This window comes from Hyperoodon ampullatus (genome assembly GCF_949752795.1).
Source record: "Hyperoodon ampullatus genome assembly, chromosome: 1".
NCBI classification, from domain to species: Eukaryota; Metazoa; Chordata; class Mammalia; order Artiodactyla; family Ziphiidae; genus Hyperoodon; species Hyperoodon ampullatus.
In genome coordinates this window covers 203,986,771-204,008,451 of record NC_136914.1, presented here as the reverse complement: position 1 = coordinate 204,008,451, position 21,681 = coordinate 203,986,771, and the positions used below count along the sequence as shown (strand labels likewise).

At 43.2% G+C, this 21,681-nt stretch overlaps 1 protein-coding gene across 2 annotated transcripts in view; it reads left to right on the top strand.

The window, feature by feature from the left end:
• The window catches only part of STN1 (STN1 subunit of CST complex), a 36,814-nt gene extending 17,335 nt beyond the window's left edge, over positions 1-19,479 (top strand). For both annotated transcript variants that reach the window (XM_079701739.1, XM_079701738.1), the window contains 6 exons: positions 300-458; positions 1,185-1,308; positions 2,432-2,603; positions 7,334-7,456; positions 10,374-10,446; positions 18,693-19,479. In XM_079701739.1, coding sequence (XP_079557865.1) covers positions 300-458; positions 1,185-1,308; positions 2,432-2,603; positions 7,334-7,456; positions 10,374-10,446; positions 18,693-18,850 — 809 coding nt within the window. In that variant the 3' untranslated portion in view covers positions 18,851-19,479. The remainder of the gene's footprint in view (positions 1-299; positions 459-1,184; positions 1,309-2,431; positions 2,604-7,333; positions 7,457-10,373; positions 10,447-18,692) is intronic.
• Positions 19,480-21,681: the final 2,202 nt, after the last annotated feature.

Here is a 21,681-nt window from a genome sequence, read left to right as displayed (position 1 = left end):
CACCAAACCCGGCTGAACTCACACAGAATTCAGCTCAGGCAGGCGTAGAGCCCTTTGCACAGGCGATGCAGGCGTAGGAAAGAAGACATTGGAACTCACCCACTGGGTTGTCAAGCCTTATGCCTTTTATCCAGTAGAGGATTTCGAAAGATTACGCAGATTTCCTACAGTAGAGCAACCAATCAGAAGTAGAATAAATAAATGTCTCATGTCGGTCTTACCACAGACTCTCTCTCAAATGTGGTGGAGTGATTGTGTTAACGCATTTCTCTCCTTCCTTCTGGCCCCAACAACTACAGCTGCTACGAGTGCAAGAGAGCTGAGCTTAACCTCACAGCTTAAGAAGCTGCAAGAGACCATTGCACAGAGAACAAAGGTAGAAATTGGGGACATTATCCGGATCAGAGGTCACGTCCGCATGTACAGAGGAGAGCGAGAAATTTATGCCACTGCTTATTGTAAGCACAAGATATCTCTGCCAAATTGGTTGTTATTCTGTGTGTGTGTCCAGTAAGCTCATTTAGCGAAAAGTCAAACTTCTAAAAAGTTCAAATAAAAAGATTTAACTCTAATGAAGGAACAACATGCTTTCTTTAGAAAAGTAGCATTTCTTAATTTTATTTTGAAGAGGTAACTATAAATAAATTGGGAAAGAAAACAAGTGATTTATTGTCTATGGCTGACAAATTTTATTCAGTATTTGGGCAACATAGTAGAGTCTCTGAGTGTGAATCCATTTAGGGAAGAGTGTTCATAGTCTTCAAAATGATGGAAATTTCTTGAACACCATTGACTCCATTAACTTTGAAAGAAAACAGCTAATCAAAAGTGTGACAGTTCTCTGTCATCTGAGTGGTGCCCTTTGCACCGCTCTGGCTGGTTTGTACTTGGAAATCTCAAGGACATCCCAGTTGTCCACCATTGTACCAGATCAGTGAATACACTCATGCGCTTTCCCTAGCCCTGGTCTACTCTGGCCATGCCTGTGTCACTTAGGGTATTGCATCCCCTCTCGCAGGATGACTGGGAACCATTCAGTGCGTTTAGACTGTGATCCTGGGCATCCATGAGGAAGGAGACCCACCAAGTGCAACGTTTACTGTTGTCCTGGCAGCAATCTGGACATGGGAAAGAACTAATCTCAGTGTAATTTCTGTGGCATGTTTTCCCCTGTGGCTTGTTAGATAAAGTGGATGATCCAGTGTGCAACATTCAAATTGCAAGGATGCTTGAGCTGCCCACCATCTACAGGAAAGTTTATGACCAGCCTTTCCGCAACCCAGCCCTCGAGAAAAAAGAGGCACTGAGGTAAGTTCTGGACTGTGACTACCGAGGATGTGACCACAGCAATGAGGCCAACCAGTGGGATCCCAGATTCTGGGGTGGGCCTGGGTCCAAATCCTGAACTGTCCACTCACTCACTGTGGGGCTCCGGGCAAGTCTGTCCCCCTCTGGACGCCTCAGTGTCCTCACCTGTAAAGTGAAGGTGTTCATAGTGCAGGTGTTCTAAGGTTTGGTAAGGAAGATATATGTGTAATTGGAGTCTCTGAAGGAGTGGAGGGGGGAGCAGAGAAAAAATATTTGAAGAAATCATGGATGAAAATTTTCCAAGTTTGATGAGAACTGTAAACTCACAGATCCAAGAAGCTCAATGAACCCCAAGGCAAGAAACCTGAAGAAAACTGCACCAAGGCACATCATAATCAAAGAAACAATACCAGTCGCTCTCAACCAGGGATGATTTTATTCTCTTTCAGGGATGGAAAAATAAACAGGAGGAGTAAGAATATATGTATATTTGTTACTATGCGCCTCAGATAACTCAGAGGAGACAGAAATAATCATAGTGGCTGCTGGTGGGGGGGGTAGTGGGAGGGGGACTGGAAGAAGGATAGAAAGGAGAGTCTCCACCATGTACCCTTCCATTTTTTAAACATATTCAATATTTATAGATTACATATTCCAAAAAATTATATTAAAAAAACCCAAACTGTAGACCTGTATAAAGTAAAACGTGGAAGTTCTCCACTTTCCTGTCTCCCGCGGTCAGTACCATTCCCCAGAGGTTACCACTGTGCAGAGGTTGATGTGTGTATCCTGTTAGACGTTTTTCTTTGGTTGCATACACAAGCATGACTATCCACCCACGTATTGTGTGGGTTGTCATTTGCTTCCTTACAAAAATGGTACCATCCCTTACATACTATTCTGCAGCTTGACTTTTTTCTAAATCTATCAGGAATATCAGTTCCTGCAGTTCCGCCTCATCCTTTTAAACAACCACACAGTGTTCACTGGGTGAACTGCTCCTTATGTCAAAAACATGCGTCAGTGTAGTATTGCACTTGCTGGCTGTTTCAGTTTTACATGTGTCCAAAAGGAACAAAAGTAATCGTTTTCTTCAGGGCTTGTTAAAACTTTCCCCCAGCAGCAATCCAGGCGCCCTGGACCTTGACAGTCTCACGTATCTGCTGAGTGAAAAAGTCAAAGAATTCCTTGTGGAGGACAGAGTGCAAACCTTTTACCAGCAGGAGTTGGAAACGGTGGAGTCCCTGCTATCCCTTGCCAACCAGCCTGTGATTCACAGCGACTGCTCCGGGCGAGTAAGTGCGGCATGCCCATGTGAGAATTCGAGGCCCCTGCCCCACATCTGCAGATGGAGGGTGTGGGTGGACATGACTGTGGCATTGAGACTCATAGGGTGTACCCGGAGTATAGAGGTTATGTTGATTCTATTCTGGAAAGGTCACTGACCACAGAGAATTTGAAAGGAGAATGGACATGCCCTCTTCCCCTCCTTAATCTCATAAAGCTTAATCATCAGGTAGAAAAAAAAAATAGTATAAGGTTCATAGCACTTAGTACTCACTGAGATGAGTATTTAATGTCAGCAGGAACCAACTGAGGGGGAAATAGATGAGAAGAGCTAAAATTATCCTTCCAAGATTATTTTTTGATCAGCAAGATGATTCTTGAACTCGAACCAAGGTTTTTAATGGCTTGTTCTGTCTTCTCCAGAATAAGGTTGATCTGTCATGTCTTAGGAGTTTGAATAAAGATCAAGTTGTATTCAGTCTGGTTTATAAGTAAAAATTGCAGAGAATACTCAAGTAATTTTTTATTCATCCTAGAAAGAGCTGTCCTCATTTTTTAACACCCATAGTGTTAGAGGTGAACTCAAGTTGTCTGGTGTTTACTTATTTGCTTGGAATTAAGAATTATCTGAGACTTTGGTTTTAGGCTTTCCTTTTCATTGCAACTCCTTAGTTTTTTTGTTGCTGTAACACGACTCGTATTTATTTATTTCATTTATTCCACTGGGAATGAGCTCTGCTTGAATGTCACCTTCTTGCCCTCCCTGACCTTCTGCTCTGATAGCCACCAGCTTCCTCACTGTGTTATCACTCTGTTTCCACATTTCGTGATAGCACTGGCATTTATTTGTTTGTGTGCCTATTACCCCGCCAGAATTTAAGTTCTCTGAGAGCAGAGGCTTTGTCTGTCTCATTCTTTGCTCTCTAGAACAGGGTTGGCATAAAGCATGCTCTCCACAATTATTTGTTGATTGAAGGAATGAATGGTTTTAAAAATTCAAATAGTCCGGGAGTTCCCTGGTGGTCCAGTGGTTAGGACTCGGTGCTTTCACTGCTTTCGGGGAACTAAGATCCTGCAAGCTGCGCGGCGCAGCCAAAAACCAAAACGAGAAAACAAAACTAGATAAATAAAAAATAAAAGTTGGAATAGTCCAGGAAACTGTCTAGTTTTTAAGTTTCCTTCCCATCCTCCTTCCTCCTCCCCTTTCTACAGAGACGAGCACCATTACTAGTCTCATGAGTATCCTTCTGGAGATAATCTGCATATATAAACTAGAAGTAGTTGTGTCCCCTTTTTTACACAAATGGTATCATACTAAACACGATATCTACCTAGGTTTTCACTGGACAGCATGTCTTATAGGTCCTTTCCTAGCCATACTTACATATTTGCCACTCTATAATAATCTTTCACTATGTGTATCATAATTTCCTTAAGGGGTCTCTCCATTCCTGGACTGTTTAGATGTTTTCTAGTCTTTTGCCATTACCACCAGGGCTGCCATGAGTACCCTTGTGAGGTAACATAATTATTCTTTGTGATTCTGGTGGAAGAGATACCAGGTCCCTGTCCTGACCTCCTAAGCATGACCACTGCTTCTCAGTTTCATTCGTGAACTTGATTATCTCTTCCTGTCACCAGGCTGCGTGCCCAGTGACCCGCAATTTCATACATGGAGATGAGGGATATTGTCTCAGGAAACACCGAGGTGGGGAGGGTCAGGACTGGCCGCTTTGTTCTGTGCCACCGTTGCTTCTGCACAGTTGTAGCTCCCCAGCTGTCCACTGACAGCAGGAGTGACCTTCCTCCCATTTAATCATTTAGAGGAGGCTCAATGCCAACTTGGCCTCCCAGGACTTCTGACCACTCTCCTGGCATGTTTAGAAGGAAACTTTGAAGCTTAACAAAGACCGTGTTCTTCCTGTGAGCCAGCTCTTCTGCGATAATTAAGTAGGGAGAATTGAGGACTAAAAGGCCTCTCCATTCAGAACATTCCAGGGAGGACTTTTGGTGTGATATCTTTTTGAGAATGCTTAGAGCAGAAATTTGTGTCTGCCCGGTGCTATATGTTTAAAAAGAAATGAATATGGCAGTATATCTGTTTTGTCTTTGGAAACTACTTTTCCATCATTTATGAATTATTCCCTCACATGGCTCTGGTTGGGGAGGTCAGTGTCATTAAATTGAATTCTGTTTAATAGAGCCTGGGAGACCCAGGATGCTTTACAATGATGGTGAAACCTTAGATCCTTTGGCACTTTCTGTAGTCATACAGATGAAAGCTTAACAAAAAAAAATCATTGTGATGTTGTCTTAGCTTAGAGGCTGGGGAGAGTGGGTTTGAATGTTTTCCCCCTTTCTTTTTTTCCACAGTGGCCCTTTTTAGCAAATCCAGAAACATGATAAGCAAACCTTGCAAAGCCATTGTTTCTTTGACAACTCGATAAATGTTGAGTTTGTTTGGGAATGAAGACTATATATATATTTCAGAGATCCACCCAGTTCCTGACCTGCCACAAGGAGAGGCCCTGCTAAGGCTCAGCCCGTTCAGCCGGTCACTGTTTTTGTTTCTGAACAGTTTTGGTTTCCTGAATGGGATGAGTCTGTCATTGCTCTTTAGAAAAAGACAAGAAAGACACACATCTCAGGCCAGGAAAAGCTACTAGCTAGAGGGACGATTGGAGGCTTTATCCTTGAGACTGTGTCTTTATAACCAGCAGGGAATTATGTCCTGAGGTCAGCTGAGGCAAATGTTTTTGGAAAGGAAGCTTCACATATTGTTTATATTTACAGAGAACCTTTTCTGCTGGGTCCTCCTTGTTCACAGCAGAAACTGCTTTTACTCTCCCAGGCCTCACACCCTCTCTTCCTGCTGCTTGATCTGACTGAAATCCGGGAGGAGGAACCGGGCTTTCTGTATGGTCTGAGGATAACCAAGAGTCATTTTTAATGACAGGAATAATCGTGCAACAACATTTCTAGTCAGTTTCCAATTTATTTCTATATTGGTAAGAGACCTCATAAACTCAACCCTTAGGATCCTTATATTAAATTGACCAAAGAAGACGAATCTCCTGAGAATTATGAAGATGAAGTAGTTATAAAGTCAGGTAGGGGAGCCTGTGTTGGGTTGAGCATTCTTTTCCTAAGTCAGAGCACTCACGTATGAAATTAAAAACAGCTTTGCCTCAAGCCCCCCTGAATAAAAAGATATGTGACTGAGGATCGCTGGGTGAGGTGTTTATTCTACACACACCCAGATAGCTTTTCTGCCCGTGGGAGTCATCAAATATTTCTCAACCTATTCTCCCTTCAGAGAATGGGTGCTGTCATAACCTGGAGTGCTTGTCAACTCTCAGGCCCTCCTGTTCTACTGGCCAGGCTCTCCAGGCCTGTTCTGTTGAGGAAAAACCTAGGCTATTAATTAAGAATGTTAGTCTCTCCTGTTCAGCTCGGGAGAGCACATTTGTGAAACATCACCAAGATCTGTTAGATTCAAACAGTGCCTGTCTGGGAGGCCTCTTCTAGAAAGCCAAGGTTTCTTTCAGGATGGAACTGTCAATACTTGAGGCCATTTGGGAGTTCCTTTCCTCTCCCTGTCACTTTGTGGGAATGTCATCAGCAAATCCCAGGCCCGCTCTCTGTTTCAACATCTGTGGGTGCTGCCCCAGACAGCCTCCATAAGGACCTTCCATTAGAGGAGTAGGACTGTGCCTTCCAACACCCTTTTGGAAGCTTTGCCTTGTTTCTTTGGCACTCTGATCTTTCTAGTATCTTGATGTATTTCTGTCACATTACAAATGGATCTGTACCTTGAAGGACACTTATTACTTACCACTTCCTTTGTTTTAGGAATGAACTGAAAATCCCTAATGGAATAATTAGGAGGATATCGCCTACCTATATGGGGTATTTCCCTTGATTGCACACATATTTTCTCCATCACCCACTATGTGTCAGGGAGCAGGTGGCCGAGATGAGTCCCCAACTCAAGAAGCACACAATCTAGTTAACCATGGTAGGACATAGCTGAAAACCTGGCCTCCTTGAAATAAGAAGTAGGATGACCTGGTAACCTCTCTAGGCAAACTTGACTCTTAGAGAAGGGAAGGGATACTGAAATTGAGGAGAGAGCAAACTGACAGCAGCAGAGGGTCCTTCCTCATGGTGTTCTTGCTTCCCCTAGGGCCCTGTCCACCTTCAGCCCATGGACCCTCCCCTTTGACAGATCTCTGCACAGCTGTTTGCTCCACTGTCCTCCATTTAAAATGAGGAGTCTATTTAATACTCTCTATGTGCTGGAATCCCCAACTTATTATTTCAATGTGTGTAAAATTCTTTGATGTCCGTAGGAAGAAGTTGTATATATGGCCACAATTTTAATGAAAAAAGTGAGCCAGTAGGTGTAGAATTTTTGGCTCTGTATAAAAAAATAAATCAAAGATTGTCATTCTGAGATTTCCATTTTATATCATTGAGTTAAATGAATTAAACAAACAAAAAATCATATCCAAGGTGTGGAACAGTTATCGAGTGTGATTCTGCCGGAGCAAACTTCCCAATCCTCCTTAAATACCATCCTGCTAGACCCGTGCGTACCTGAATCTTTTTGACTCAGCAGATAAAAAGCCTGTTGGGTGAATTTATAACCAGTTGGTCTAGGGAGTTGCCCTCAAGTGCTGTAAGATGGGACTTATTTTTTTTCTTCTTTTTTTTTTTCCTTTTTTTCTTCCTACAGGTGGATTTTAAGAATGACACCACTTCCAAGGCAATTCATAGTATATTTAGGAATGCTATAAAGCTGCTGCAGGAAGAAGGACTTGTTTTCCAGAAAGATGGTGGTTTTGATAACCTATTCTATGTAAGAGACCTGCAACTTAATTTTTTTTCTTAGCTTCAATTGCAAATATATTTATTACTTAGGATTGTTTATTTACTGTTTTTTAAAAATCAGTCATTAGGAGGTACACAAAGTAAGGAGTGAAAGTTGGCCCTTATCTTTCCTCAAGATACCGCTTTTAACAGTACAGCCTTCGGCACACATGTAAATATATGCTCCTGTTACCAAAAAAATGTGATCTTCCTCTAAATCAGGATTTCTCAGCTTCAGCACTGTTTGAGCCAGATGATTCTTTGTTGTGGGGTGTTGTCCTTTGCATTGTAGGATGTTTGGTACATCCTTGGCCTTCACCTACTAGATGCCGGTAGCAGCACCCCCAACTGTGGCAACCTAAGCGACTCCAGACATTGCCAAGTGTCCCCTGACACAGTGGAGAACCACTGCTCTAAATAATGCTCAGCAACTTTTTGGGATGCCAAAATAGCACATCACAGTCATCTTTCCATATTAGTCCTTATAAATCTATCTCATTCTTTTTGACATCTGCATGGTTTTCCATATTGTGGGAACTTGCCATAAATTGTTTAACCACTTATCTCTGATGGACATTTATATTGTTTCCAACTCACATATAGTGTTGCTATGTCTGTTTTTTTGTGGACTTATGTAAGTATTTCCATAAGATTGACTCTTAAAAGGGGAATTGCTGGAGTAAAGGGCATGTACCTTTAAGCTTTTGATTGCCTCCTCCAAAAGTGGTACCAATTAACATTCCCACCAGGGGTACAAGTGCTTGTCTACCTCATACTTTGAGTTAAAAGTTCACCTCTCACTGCCCACCTTTAATATGGGAGGAACCAAGCTGATACTGATATTGTTATCGATATTGATGTCCACTTTAGTAGCATAGATGTAGCTCCAGCTGTGAGCGATTCTCCTGAAGACAGATCAGAACTCTGAGAGATCCCAGAAGCCTCATTCTTTTTTTTTTTTTTTTACATCTTTATTGGAATATAATTGCTTTACAATGGTGTGTTAGTTTCTGCTTTATAACAAAGTGAGTTAGCTATACATATACATATATTCCCATATCTCCTCCCTTTTGCGTCTCCCTGCCTCCCACCCTCCCCATCCCACCCCTCTAGGTGGTCAAAGAAGCACCGAGCTGATCTCCCTGTGCTATGCGGCTGCTTCCCACTAGCTAGCTATTTTATGTTTGGTAGTGTATATATGTCCATGCCACTCTCTCACTTTGTCACAGCTTACCCTTCCCCCTCCCCATATCCTCAAGTCCATTGTCTAGTAGGTCTGTGTCTTTATTCCCGTCTTACCCCTAGGTTCTTATGACATTTTTTTTTCTTAGATTCCGTATATATGTGTTAGCATATGGTATTTGTCTTTCTCTTTCTGACTTACTTCACAATGGAATATTACTCAGCCATAAAAAGAAACGAAATTTGTAGTGAGGTGGATGGACCTAGAGTCAGAAGCCTCATTCTTTACAGGCATGATTCCCGAGGGGAAGCTTTCCTTGATAGGACATTTTCTTGATGTTGATTAACTCTAGTGATTCCCCATTTTAGAACATTTAGAACAATTAAGATATGTTTTAAATACTATTTAAATAACTTCTGAAAAGGGTATTCCATTCCGTATAAGGGTGAGGGCAGCCCCCCACTCCCCCCACCTCCCAGGATGGGCAGGCCTGGTGGGAGCTGGTTGCTTCTTGGGGGGTTGGAGAAGCTCATGCTGGGCAACTCACCCTAACACCCTCCCACCCCCACCCGCACCCTCACATCGCCCCCCGGGAGGCTCTGCGTGGCCTCCTGGGTCAGTAGGAAGCCGCTCTTCCTGAGGAACAGCAGACCATGGGCAGCAGTCTAGGGATGAGGTGTGGCAGGGCTGGGGCACTTCCTCCTGTGAATCAGTCTGAGCTGGAATGGGGTGATCCAGTTCTAATAGCTCTGTTTTCCTCAGCAGAGCCACCCCCCTTCTCTGACTTCACTCCGCCCCTCTACCTCAACCCTGGCTCCTAGGTTTCTGTTTTCCTGAGGGCATTGCCTCAGGGACAGAGTTATCTTCTCTCTGTATAGTGCTTTCCAGCTTTCAGCAGCTCTCCCACATTACCTTACTTAATCTTCCCAACACCCTGTAAGTCCAGAGAAGGGTCCTTATCAGAATCCCCATTCTTAAATCTGCTCATTCCAAGTCCGTCAGTCCAAGGAGCATTCCTGACATATGTGTTTGTTTGCGTACTTTTTTTTTTCTCCTTCCGTTCTTCCTTTTTTCCCCTTCCTTTCTTCCTCTTTTTCCCTTTATTTCTCTTTGATTTTAGATTTACTGTTGAACATGATGGTGAAACCCATTTGATGGCTGCTTCCCTCTTACCGGAGCTGGCTGAGAAAGGAACCTTGGTTATGTTTGCCTTTGAGAACAGACAGTGTTTCCATTCATAAGCTAGATTTACTCTCTTGCTAGCTTTGCCTTACAGTTTTATTTCTTTTGTTTTTTTCCCCATGGTTGGGTGAAGGAATGTGAAACCCAAGACAGAAAAGAAGAAACACAAGAGGAAAGAGTCCTCGGGTTTGATCACTTGTGCCTCCCCCAAGAATCTAATGAATAAGAGAAATTTTATGAATATTTAAGAAGAAAGTTGCCCCTTGAAAGCAAGGGATTCCAGCTTTTCTTTCTATCACGGCCCCCCGTAAACCACCTCCCGAGGGAATATGCCTGTGGGTGGACTTCAGAGCAGTGAGCTACTTAGGGACAGAACTGGTTTGACAACTAGCCAGGTATCAAAAGCGACACTCATTGTTGGTGTAGGATTGCGGATTGTTATGAAATCTTTAGAAACTATCCTAAAGACTAATTTGGGAGTCTGGATGACACAACCTCTGTTTTACTTAACATTTCTTTCCGAACTGTTTTTCCTATTTAGGTAACCAGAGAAGACAAAGAATTGCACAGAAAGATCCACCAGATCATTCAAGAAGACTGCCAGAAACCAAATCGTAAGTGGTGTAATGTACATGTGTCTCGGTGCCCTGGAGGGGGCTGTTCCTTCCCGGAGAGCACTAGATGGAGAGTCAAGAAACCTGGGGCCTTTCCCAGTAACAACTTGGAAGCATGACTGGTCAAGATACCTGCCCTCTCTGAGCCTCAGACTCCTCCTTTCTAAAGTGAGCGTTAGCCTTGCACAGTTGTTCTGACATGGGCCACACGTAAGAGCCAACCTTGGAGCTTTTTTGAACATACAACACTCAGGTACCACCCCTAGGGATTCTGATTCACTAGGGGCTGGGATGGGGGCTAGACAGGTGAGCTCCTCAAGTGATTCTGATACAGCAAGGTCAGCTGTTAGGCTAGGACTTTTTAACATCCTTCTGGTTTCGTGTCCTCTGTAATTTGTGTTATTTCTTGTTCCACTCTTCCTTCTTGTCTCTGAACCGAAACCTGACATTTTCCTCTCTTCTAACATCAAGCCCTTCAAGGTTGGGAGGAATGGTTCTAGACATTACAGTTTGTGAACAGTGTAATTCAGTCATCTTGAAACCTGATAATTTGCAAAAGAAATGGTTGAGAAAATAGTTGGTTTTAGTGGAGTTAGGTCGGCCCCTAGTGGTTAGAAACTCAAACTGTAGAGAGTCTGACAACAGACATTACCATTTTCATACTAGTTAGAAAGAGAAGAAAGCGTTAGTCCTATGTTTAAATCCTGTGTACACTGATCGCTCTTAAAGGTGACTTTTCAAAGTCTACCTTTTGAAAACATGTGCTATTAAAAAATGTTGGCATATGTCAACAAATGACGCCAGAAGAAAAGTGGAAAGGCTTGTTAATGAGCACAGGCCTCCTCATTCTGCTTTCTTTCTCTCTCGGGAGGTCCATCTCCAGTCCTTAAAGCCCATATATCCCTGGGGCCTGGACCTGTTCCAGGCTGAGTCAGCAGGTGGAGCTGGACCAGATCTCCAGCCCTGGTGTTTATGGTATGCAGCCTTATTTAGCTTTTAAGGACCCATGAAGTCACCTCCCAGAGTGGTGTGACAACAGCTCTTAAAATAAACTGAAAGCAATCTATTATTTTAATGCAAGGTTTCTAACTATTGTTCACGTCATTCAGAACAAGAAGGATAAATATCCTTTAGTTGGGGGAGAAACCACCTATCCACAATTTAAGGAGCTTTTTAGAGCTGTGAAATGTGGGATTCTTCAACCAAGAAGGGATGAGAGGAGAGGCTGGTCCCCAGGTGACATTCCTGCACTCATGGTAGTCCCACGCCATCTGGCTAGATTCTCATTTTGATGTGTATTAGGAACAGGGTGGATTAAAGTAATCCTAGGGCCTGCTGAAGCAAATGAAAGCAATTCACACTTCATTTCTTAGGAGAACCAAACAGCCTTGGTGACCTGAGGGCCTATAAAGTGGCAGGTTTTATATCCACTTCTAATCCACAGGCCAGCTCCTGCTTTGGTGAGTGTGTGTGTCAAGGTGGACAGGCTCTGCTACTCAGTCTGTAAATGGGAGCCTTTAAAAAACATAAGCCAATTCTCTGGAACTAGTAAACTCCCAGGAGACAAATTCTGGAGCATGAGTAACTGAGAATACCAGTAAACATACCTTGTAGGAACTGTCAGAGTCTGTTACAGCCACCCCTTTTCATAAGAAATACCTATGACATTAAAAAATTATTCTGAATAATGTATGCACAGGGTAAAAAGTCAAAAAGTACAAAAACACACACAGAAAAAGTGAGACTCCCTCCCAACACTGAGCCCCAGGCTCTGTGTTCCCCTTTCCAAAGGCAGTGGGTGTTACTAGTTTCTGGCATATCCTTCTAGAGATGTTATATGCACTTATAAACATGTTTGTATAGTTTATCCTTTCTAAAAAACATAAGTAAAGCTTAGCATACAATACTCAGTGTTTTATACCTTGTATTTTAAATCTAACATTGGCTTCTAGCGGTCATTCAGCAACAGTATGTGTAAAAGTACCTGTCTTTTTAATGGCTGCACAGTATTCCACTATATGTATTGATAGATATTCAACCATTTATTTAAGTATTCCTACTGAACCTTCAGTTTGTTTCTAACCTTTCCGTATGAAACATACCATTGAGTTTTCCTTGGCAGTATGATTGGTAGGAGAACTTAAAACCTTTAGTCACTTATGAATATTTCAGCAGAGGGTAAACCTACAATAATGAAAGGATTATAAACATGGGCCAGTTTTAGGTCCCTAAAGCACTGATATAGGGTTTGTCTGAAGATGGGCCACATGCATAGTTGCGAAGAGCTGGGCTCTGGAGCCACCTTGCTTAGGTTTGAATCCCAGCTCTGCCACTTTGTAGCTGTGTGGCCTTGAGCAAGTCTGTGCCTCAGTTTCTTTATACACAAAGCAGGGATAATAATCATACCTACATTGTGGGTTGTTATGAGGATGAAATAAATTGGTGTTTTATGAAACTCTTAGGAATATGGCAGAGTAAGAACACCAAGAATCCTTCCCTCCACTTAGACAACAATTGCATCTGTCTGATGTAGCTGTTTTGGAACTCTGGAGTCTGTCAAGGCTAGCAACTTCCAGAGGAATGTTTGGACAATAAATTGGGGTTAATTTTAGTCAATTTTCAGATCTTAGTAACAGCTACTCATCTCCCATCCCCGGCTACATGGCAGGCGGCTGTGCATGTGTTTCTGGAGCAGTTTGTACAGAGCTTGTGGGAGCTAGCAGGGGCAAAAAGGACCCAGTCCTCCATGTATCAGGGATTTGTGCTCTGATCACCAGTTGCTGCTTCTGATCACAGAGGTGCAGGCAGAGAGGTGGGTGGCCATTGTTGTATCTCCTCCCATTGTTGTAAGCTCCTCACCCAACAGCTGAAGTGACTTCCAGGGGGTTTAAAAGACTGGCACCCTTTTTTTTTTAAACCCCTTCATTTCTCTTTTTTACCCCTTTTGGAGCCAGAAAAGAAAGACTAGAACATTCAGAAGCACCTGCATATATGGGGAAAATTAGAAAGCGACCACACATGCCCAGGAAAAGGCACAGGCTCAGAAATAGACCTGAGAAGACCTTAGGTTTCCATCTCAGGCTGCTCCTTGACACAGAGATAGCCTACAACAACCAAAAAATAAAAAAATAAAAACAATAACAAAAAGCAGCAAACACCACAGAAGGTGAAGAATCTAATCTCCAGAGTTACCACATTATTAGATTCAAATGTCCAGTTTTCAACTAAAAATGAAAGACATTCAAAGAGACAGGAAACTATGGCCCATTCAAAGGGGAAAAAAAGCAACAGAAACTGTCCCTGAAAAAGACCTGATGGCAGATTTATTACCCAAAGACTTTGAAACAGTTGTCTTAAAGATGCTCAAGAAAATGATGGGTGAACAAAATAGAAAATATCAATAAAGAGATACAAAAACTAAAAAGGAACCAAAAAGAGGTTCTGAAAAGTACAGTAACTGAAATGAAAAGTTTACCAGTGATCCAAAGGCAGATTTGAGCAGGAAGAATCTGAAGTGAACAGAACCTAAAGAACCTGTGGGACATCATCAAATGGACCAACATATGCATTGTGGGAGTCCCAGAAGAAGAGAGAAAGGGGCAGAGAGAATATTTGAAGAAATAATGGCTGAAAACATCCCTAATAGGATGAAGGACATGAATATAAACATCCAAGAAGCTCAGTTAACTCCAATTAAGATGAACTCAAAGAGACCACACCAAGACACATTATAATCAAACTTTTGAGAGTCAAAACAAAAGAAAGAAACTTGAAAGCTACAAGAGAAAAACAACTTGTCACATCAGTAAGATGATCAGATTTCTTATCTGAAACTTTGGAGGCTGGAAGGCAGTAGGCTGGTATATTCAAAATGCTAAAAGAAAAAAAAACCTGTAAACCAAGAATCTTAGGAGCCTAATACATTTAAAAGAATTATTAGTCTGTGTTCTTGGGCACAGTGTATAAAGTTGTGGTTTTGTGACATCAACACCTGAAAAGGGTGGGGACAGAGCTGCAAAGGAGAAGGAACAGAGGTTTTATATATTATTGAAGTTAAACTAGAATAAATTCAAATTAGTGTGTTATAACTATGGGATGCTAAATGTAATCCCTGTGGTAACCACAAAGAAAATAACTCTAGAATATACACAAAAGGAAATTTTAAACATTTCACTATTAAAAAAATCAGCTAAACACAAAAGAAGACAGTAATGCAGGAATTGAGGGACCAAAAGCTATAAGGCATCTAGAAAACAAATAGCAAAATGTCAGAAGTAAGTCCCTCTAATCAGTAATTAGGTTAAATGTAAATGGATTGAACTCTCCCATCAAAAGACAGAGATTGGCAGAATGGATTGAAAAAAAAAACCCCGAGAATTCCAACTATATGCCAACTACAAGAAACTCACTTTAGATCCAAAAGCGCAGATCGGTTGAAAGTGAAAGGACAGAAAAATATATCCCATGCAAATAGTAACCAAAAGAGAACAGGGGCAGTTATACTAATGTCAGACAAAATAAACTTTAAATCAAAAATGTTGCAAGAGGGCTTCCTTGGTGGCACAGTGGTTAAGAATCCGCCTGCCAATACAGGGAACATGGGTTCAATCCCTGGTCTGGGAAGATCCCACATGCTACGGAGCAACTAAGCCCATGTGCCACAACTACTGAGCCTGCGCTCTAGAGCCCACAAGCCACAACTACTGAGCCCACGTGCCACAACTACTGAAGCCTGTGCGCCTAGAGCCCATGCTCCACAACAAGAGAAGCCACGACAATGAGAAGTTTGCACACCCCAACGAAGAGTAGCCCCTGCTCACCACAACTAGAGAAAGCCCGTGCACAGCAACGAAGACCCAACACAGCCAATAAATAAACAACTAAATTTAAAAAAATGTTGCAGGAGACAAAGAAGGACATTATATATTAATAAAAGGTTCAATACAGCCAGAAGACATAGTAATCTTAAAACATTTTGTACCTAATGACAGACCGTCAAAATATATGAAGCAAAAACTGACGGAATTGAAAGAAGTAAATGGTTCTATGATAATAGTTGGAGATTTCAGTATCCCACTGTCAATAATGGATAGAACAACTAGACAGAAGATAAGGAAATAGAGGACTTAAATAACACAATATATCAGCTAGATCTAACAGACGCACACAAAAGACTACCTGACAACAGCATACATACAGCATACAACATGTACATGGGACCTTTTCCAGGAGAGACCACTAATTAAGTCTCAATAGATTTTAAAAGGTAGATATCATACAAAGTATCTTCTCTGACCAGCATCTTCTGAAGTTAAAAGTCAATAACAGAAGTAAAACTGAAAACAAATTTGTGGGAATTAAACAACATACTCTTCATCAGTAGACTAAAGAAGAAATCATATGGGAAATTAGAAAATACTTAGAGATGAATGAAAACAAAAACACAAAGTACCAAAACTTCTAGGACACAGAAGAGCTTTGTATGAGGGGAAGTGTATAGCTAAGAACACTTACATAACTTTACAATTTAAGGAACTAGAAAAAGAAGAAGAAAGTAACTCAAAGCTAGCAGAAGGAAGGAAATAATAAAGATTAGAGCACAAATAAATGAAATAGAGAATAGAAAAACAGTAGAGAAAATCAATGAAACCAAAAGTTGGTTCTTTGAAAAGATCCCTAAAATTGCCAAACATTTAGCTAGGTAGACTAAGAAAAAAGAGAAAAAACTCCAGTTACTAAAATCAGAAATGAAAATGAGGACATTAGTACTGATTCTACAGAAATAAAAAGGATTATAACAAAGTATTGTAAACAATTGTACGCCAACAAATTGGATAACCAGGTGAAATGGAAATTCCTAGAAACACAAAACCTACCAAGACTAAATCCTGAAGAAATAGAAAATCTGAATAGATACATAGTAAGGAGATTGAATCAATAATCAAAAATCTCCCAACAAAGAAAAGCCTTGGACCTGATGGCTTCACTGGTGAATTCCAAACATTTAAAGAACTAACACCAATCCTTCTCCCCACGTGAATGGAAGGTCACTTTGTGAACAACCTTACCAGAGAACCCTCGACGGCAGAATGGCGTTTGTGAAGAAGTAGTGTAAGGCCTTTGGGGCAGTCAGCATTGCTGACCACTTATGCCTGTAAGTCACCTTGAGCCCTGAGCCTGAGCACCCAGGTCTTAAAAGAACTAAGATCACAAGCTGAGCAGTGCTGAAATTCCCAGTGCTTCCTCTCTGCCGTGTGCAAGGCCAGTTTGGTTGGAGTCCTTCACCCTCCATCATCAACCCTTCCTCTCGGGAAGAGTCAAAGCTTCTTTAGAGCAGGGACAAGGTTATGTTCATCTTCTTAGGTTATGGATATGACGATAGAATCATAGTAATTCTCCATGGAAGAAGCCCCCACCATGGGTCTTCTTTCACCCACACAACCACGAGTGAAGTGGGTGCTTTTCTTCCCATTTAACAGATGAGGATGCGAGAGACCTGGACCACTTTGCCCCAGTCATAGAGCCAGCATTTTTATTCGGGTCCTTTGGACTCCAGAGTCAGCTCTCTGTCTGCACTCTGTACTTGCTTCTCCTTGCTCAGCGCTGAACATGTAGTAGGTGTTCAGGAAATCTGTTTTCTTTTTTTTTTTTTTTTTTTTTTGCGGTACGTGGGCCTCTCACTGCTGTGGCCTCTCCCGTTGCGGAACGCAGGCTCCGGACGCACAGGCCCAGCAGCCATGGCTCACGGACCCAGCCGCTCCGCGGCATGTGGGATCCTCCCAGACTGGGGCACGAACCCGCGTCCCCTGCATCAGCAGGAGGACTCTCAACCACTGCGCCACCAGGGAAGCCCGTTCAGGAAATCTTGATCGAATGAATGTTGAAGAAATAGCCTGGAAATATGGAGACCAGGGGAGGTGGCAAGTTTCCCAACAGTAACCCAGTCGGGAGGAATAATGAGTTGACTAGCCACTAGAGGTCAGAATTTGCAAGTCTTTGTTAGCCCAGGACCACTGCCTGTGAGCATCCCTGACCCTTAGCGCTGGGAAGGACCTCAGAGGTGCCCCCCAGCCCCACTCCCCATGGGTCAGAAAACTGAGGCTTAAAGATGCAGTGACTTGCCCAAAGCCACAAAGGTGCACAGAATCCCAACCATGCTCTGCCCATCACCACAACCCCTCTTTGAGGACTTTCCTGGAGCCTAAAGCATTTTATCATCTGAAAACAACATTCAGTGACTGTGCAGAGCATTAGTGGGCCAGATGCTGGGGATACGGCGGTGAGAGGCCTGGCCCTGTGAATGGGGTTTTGGTGGAAACTGGGGAGGGTTTGTTTCCAGGAATGAGGTTTCACTTTGACTCGATGTTACAAATAAATTTTACATCATCACCTAGTAAATTATATAATTTTATTATAAATTTTATTTCAACTATACATATACATATATAGTTGAATATAAAGTTTCTCAATATTTATCATACCTGAAATGCAATACATTCTGTAATCTCATACTCTAGTCTGTTTGGTAAGAAAAGAATGCTCACCACAACCCACTAAATTGATTTCATGATCCTCTAATGGTCATAACTTCAGTGTGAATACCACTACTCCAAATCATTGATTTCAACTAGGAAAGCGGTCACTCATCCTGAACTGCTACGAGTGGTCTCATTTGTTTTGGGTAGAGGGTGAGAGGTTCCTAGAATACAGCTGTCACAGGCAGACTTTTTGGAAGCCTAGGCAGAGAGGAGTGAGAACAGGCCAAAGGTCACCACCGCAGTCCCACCGTCCAGGATTTACAGAAGGAATATGGAGGCTGCTGCAAGCTGGCTCTGCTGTCAGCCACAAGAGGGCTCCCGCCTGGGAAGCTAGGGGGTTAGAACTGAATGCATGTGCTCCTACATGTAACTTCATCAGAGAAAAAAGCCTCTCAAGCACTAAATCCCCACTGGGTTACGAGTATAAAATTATTGATTGGGAATCCTGGAAGGTTGAAGGTCTGCATCCCCGAGCAGTGGTCCATGGCACAGACCTGAGAACAGGCGTTTTGGTTCGTTCTCACTGATAAGCTAGGCCAGTGCATCTCTTCCTTTAATGTGCATAAGAATCATCTGGGGATCTTATTAAGCTGCAGGTTCTGATCCAGGAACTATGAAGAAGGACTTCCATTTAGAGGAGAGGACAGGAGAGAGAGAGGAGGGTCTGACAGGTGTGTCCAAGCTTAGCCAACTCCCTTTTTCCTGCAGACGTGGAGAAGGGCTGCCACTTCCTGCACGTCCTGGCCTGTGCTCGCCTGAGCCTCAGCCCAGGCCTGAGTGAAACTGTGCTGCGGCAAGTGCTGGAGCTCTTGGAGGACCAGAGTGACATCGTCAGCACCACAGAGAACTACTACACTGCGTTCTGAGGAGAGGCCGGCAGGCAGCACGAGTGGAGCAGGGGAGGAGGAGAAAACAGGTGGCGTTCACTCCCGGGCTCTCATTTTAACATGGTGCTGAGGCTTATAGGTCTGGTGGCAATTATCTCATAATAAACTATGAAATATGGTCATTTGAAGAATGGAACTTGGCATGAATTCTGGAGGCTGCCTTCTGCCCGCTGTATCCTGGGATAAAAGACTTATCTCAGCCACAACATACAAGAAAACCCTCCTCATTGACCTCCTGGCTGGACCAAGCATCACTCACAGAGCAGAAGAGGAAGAAACAGTGTTGATAGCTGAACTGGTTGGAGGCTCTGTTGTGGTAAAGGGGCATCCCATGGAAAAGGGGCATCCCGTGGAAAAGGCGTTTGTACTGCGGGAGCTGAAGAGCGTACAGATCACCAGTTCAGACACTTTTTAAAACTTCAGACTATCAGGTACTTTCTTGGTGTATCTTGATGGTTAAGAACCTGTTATAGAGGACTCGTTCTCCCTGGATGAGTGTCGCTGACCTACAATTTCTGTGGGTCAAACACCAGTGATGGGTCCAGAGTCTTGGGTTGAATTCTGTCTACAGACCAGCCCATCGATGGGAATAAACAGGATCCAAGGCATGGCTCTGTATTTGTCGTTTTCCTTATTTTCCTTCTGAATCAGAAGGTGTTTCAGTACATTTCCCTGTGCTTGAGGACACTGTGACTAAATACATTATCCCTTAATACCCTGAAGTTCTTGGCAGAGGCTGCTGACCAATTACTTGGCAGTGGTAGATGTTATTTTCAAGGTTACCATTGAACGTGCAGGGCGTCCTGACACCATCCAAACACTCAGTATTTGCCTAGACAGGTGATGGGTCATGCTTTTGCTCAGAACGACAAGGTAAAGGGAAAAAATCCAAGGTATGTAATAGGCTTGTTCTTACAGGACGATGACAAATCCAGCCAGTGAAAAGAAAGTTCGGAGAAAGATTTGGCGTTAATTACAGTCATTTCACAAAAGGCACATCTGCCTTTGGCTGCTGCATTTGCACTTGATGTAACAAGCTTTTAATGGCTCTGCTGGAGAGCCTGCAGGCCTGGCGCATTGTTCTGCTCTGTGTGGAAATGGAGTGGCTTTACACTTAGAAATTGGCTGTAGCTCCATATGTCAGACCAAAAGCTAGTACCGACAGATTGCTTCCTGTCTTGGACTTTTCTGACTTGACCTAAACCTCTGTGCCTTTTTGCTAACAGCGATTACCCAGAAAGCTGCCCCGTGTTGAGAAGGGTCCCTGTAGAACAGAGTTTACCTAGAATGACATCCCAGTAGTTCTTCCGTAAGGTTGGCAGCTGATCCATATTGAATACATCTCAGATGACTGGAGCTGCCAGGAAGGAGTCTTGCATCAGAACATAAAAAGGACACATCCTCGCCCACAACCGCCCCACTTCTAGGGTTTATCCCAAGGAGATGATCACATAGATGGGAGAGGATGAATGCACATGATGCCCATTGCTGTGTAATTTAAAATTCCGTAATTAGGAAAAATATTTGTCTATAGAGGAAAATTAATTATGGTAATGTACACTATGAATACTATGCAGCCATTAATTTAATGGAGCAGTATTCCCAGTAGATTTAGTGGGAAGAAAATTGAGATCTGTTTATATAATACCACTGATCTGAAACTACCTGTGTGTGTGTGTATGTATATATCTAAACAGAGAGCGTGTTTCTGCATATCCATCTGTATAAATGTAGTGTGTATACACGTACATACATTTGACCACTCCACTCCTAGGGTTTGGTCCCAGGCCTCTTTTCTGTTTACCTTGCTCCCATGGCGATCTCAACCAGTCTCAGATCATCTGTACGCTGACAAACTCCCCAGTTTACATCCAGTTCGGACCTCTTCGAACTTCTGACCTACACTCAGCCTTCTGCTGACAGTCCCACTTAGGTGTCCAACAGACATCACACACATAAGACGCCCAAAGCCAGGCCCCCTACCACCCCTGACCCCAAACGTGCTGCTTCTGAAGTTTTCCCTGATTCAGGAAAAGGCAGCTCCATGTTTCAAGTTGCTCAGGCCAAACCCGTTGACTCCTTTCTCTCACATCCCACATCCGACCTGCGCACAATGGCGGCAGCATCTCACTCCTCCACCGCCACCACCTGGAGTATTGTGGGGCCTCCTACTGCCCTCCCTGCTCCCCTGGCCCCTCTTCAGTTCACTGTCAGCACAGCAGCACAGCTTGACTCAGACTCTGCCGTCCTCTGCTTCCGGCACCTGAGGCAGCACAGTGTCACCAGGGCTCTGCTCTGCAGGGCCTCCTCTCCTGCCATTTCCCCTTCACCTCTGCTCAGCTTCTCAGGCCCTGGTGTTCCTCACACACACCAGGGACATTCCTGACTCAGGGCCTTTGGACTTGCTGTTTCCTCTGCCTGGAATGTTCTTCACCTGGATAACCATGTGGTGGGCTTCCCCCTCCCCTCCTCTGGGTCATTCCTTGAGTGTCACCTTTTCAGTGAGGCCTGCCCTGATCCCTCTTTTGCTGATTGCAACCATCCCCTTCTCCCTCCTCCCCAGAACTCCACAGTACTTATTTTTCTCCACATTCCTTGTCACCGTGGAACACATTCCGTATGTTTCTTACTTACCCTGCTTATTATTCAATATTTATTCTCCCTAATGGAAAAAATGCTCCATGAGGGCAGGACTTTTTCTCTGTTTTGTTTCCTGTGTCCCAGCACCTAGAACAGTGCCTGACACATCTTCCAAGCAATACCACTTCTATGTGTGTGTCTGGCTGCCCTCCACCTGCTAATAGCTGCCT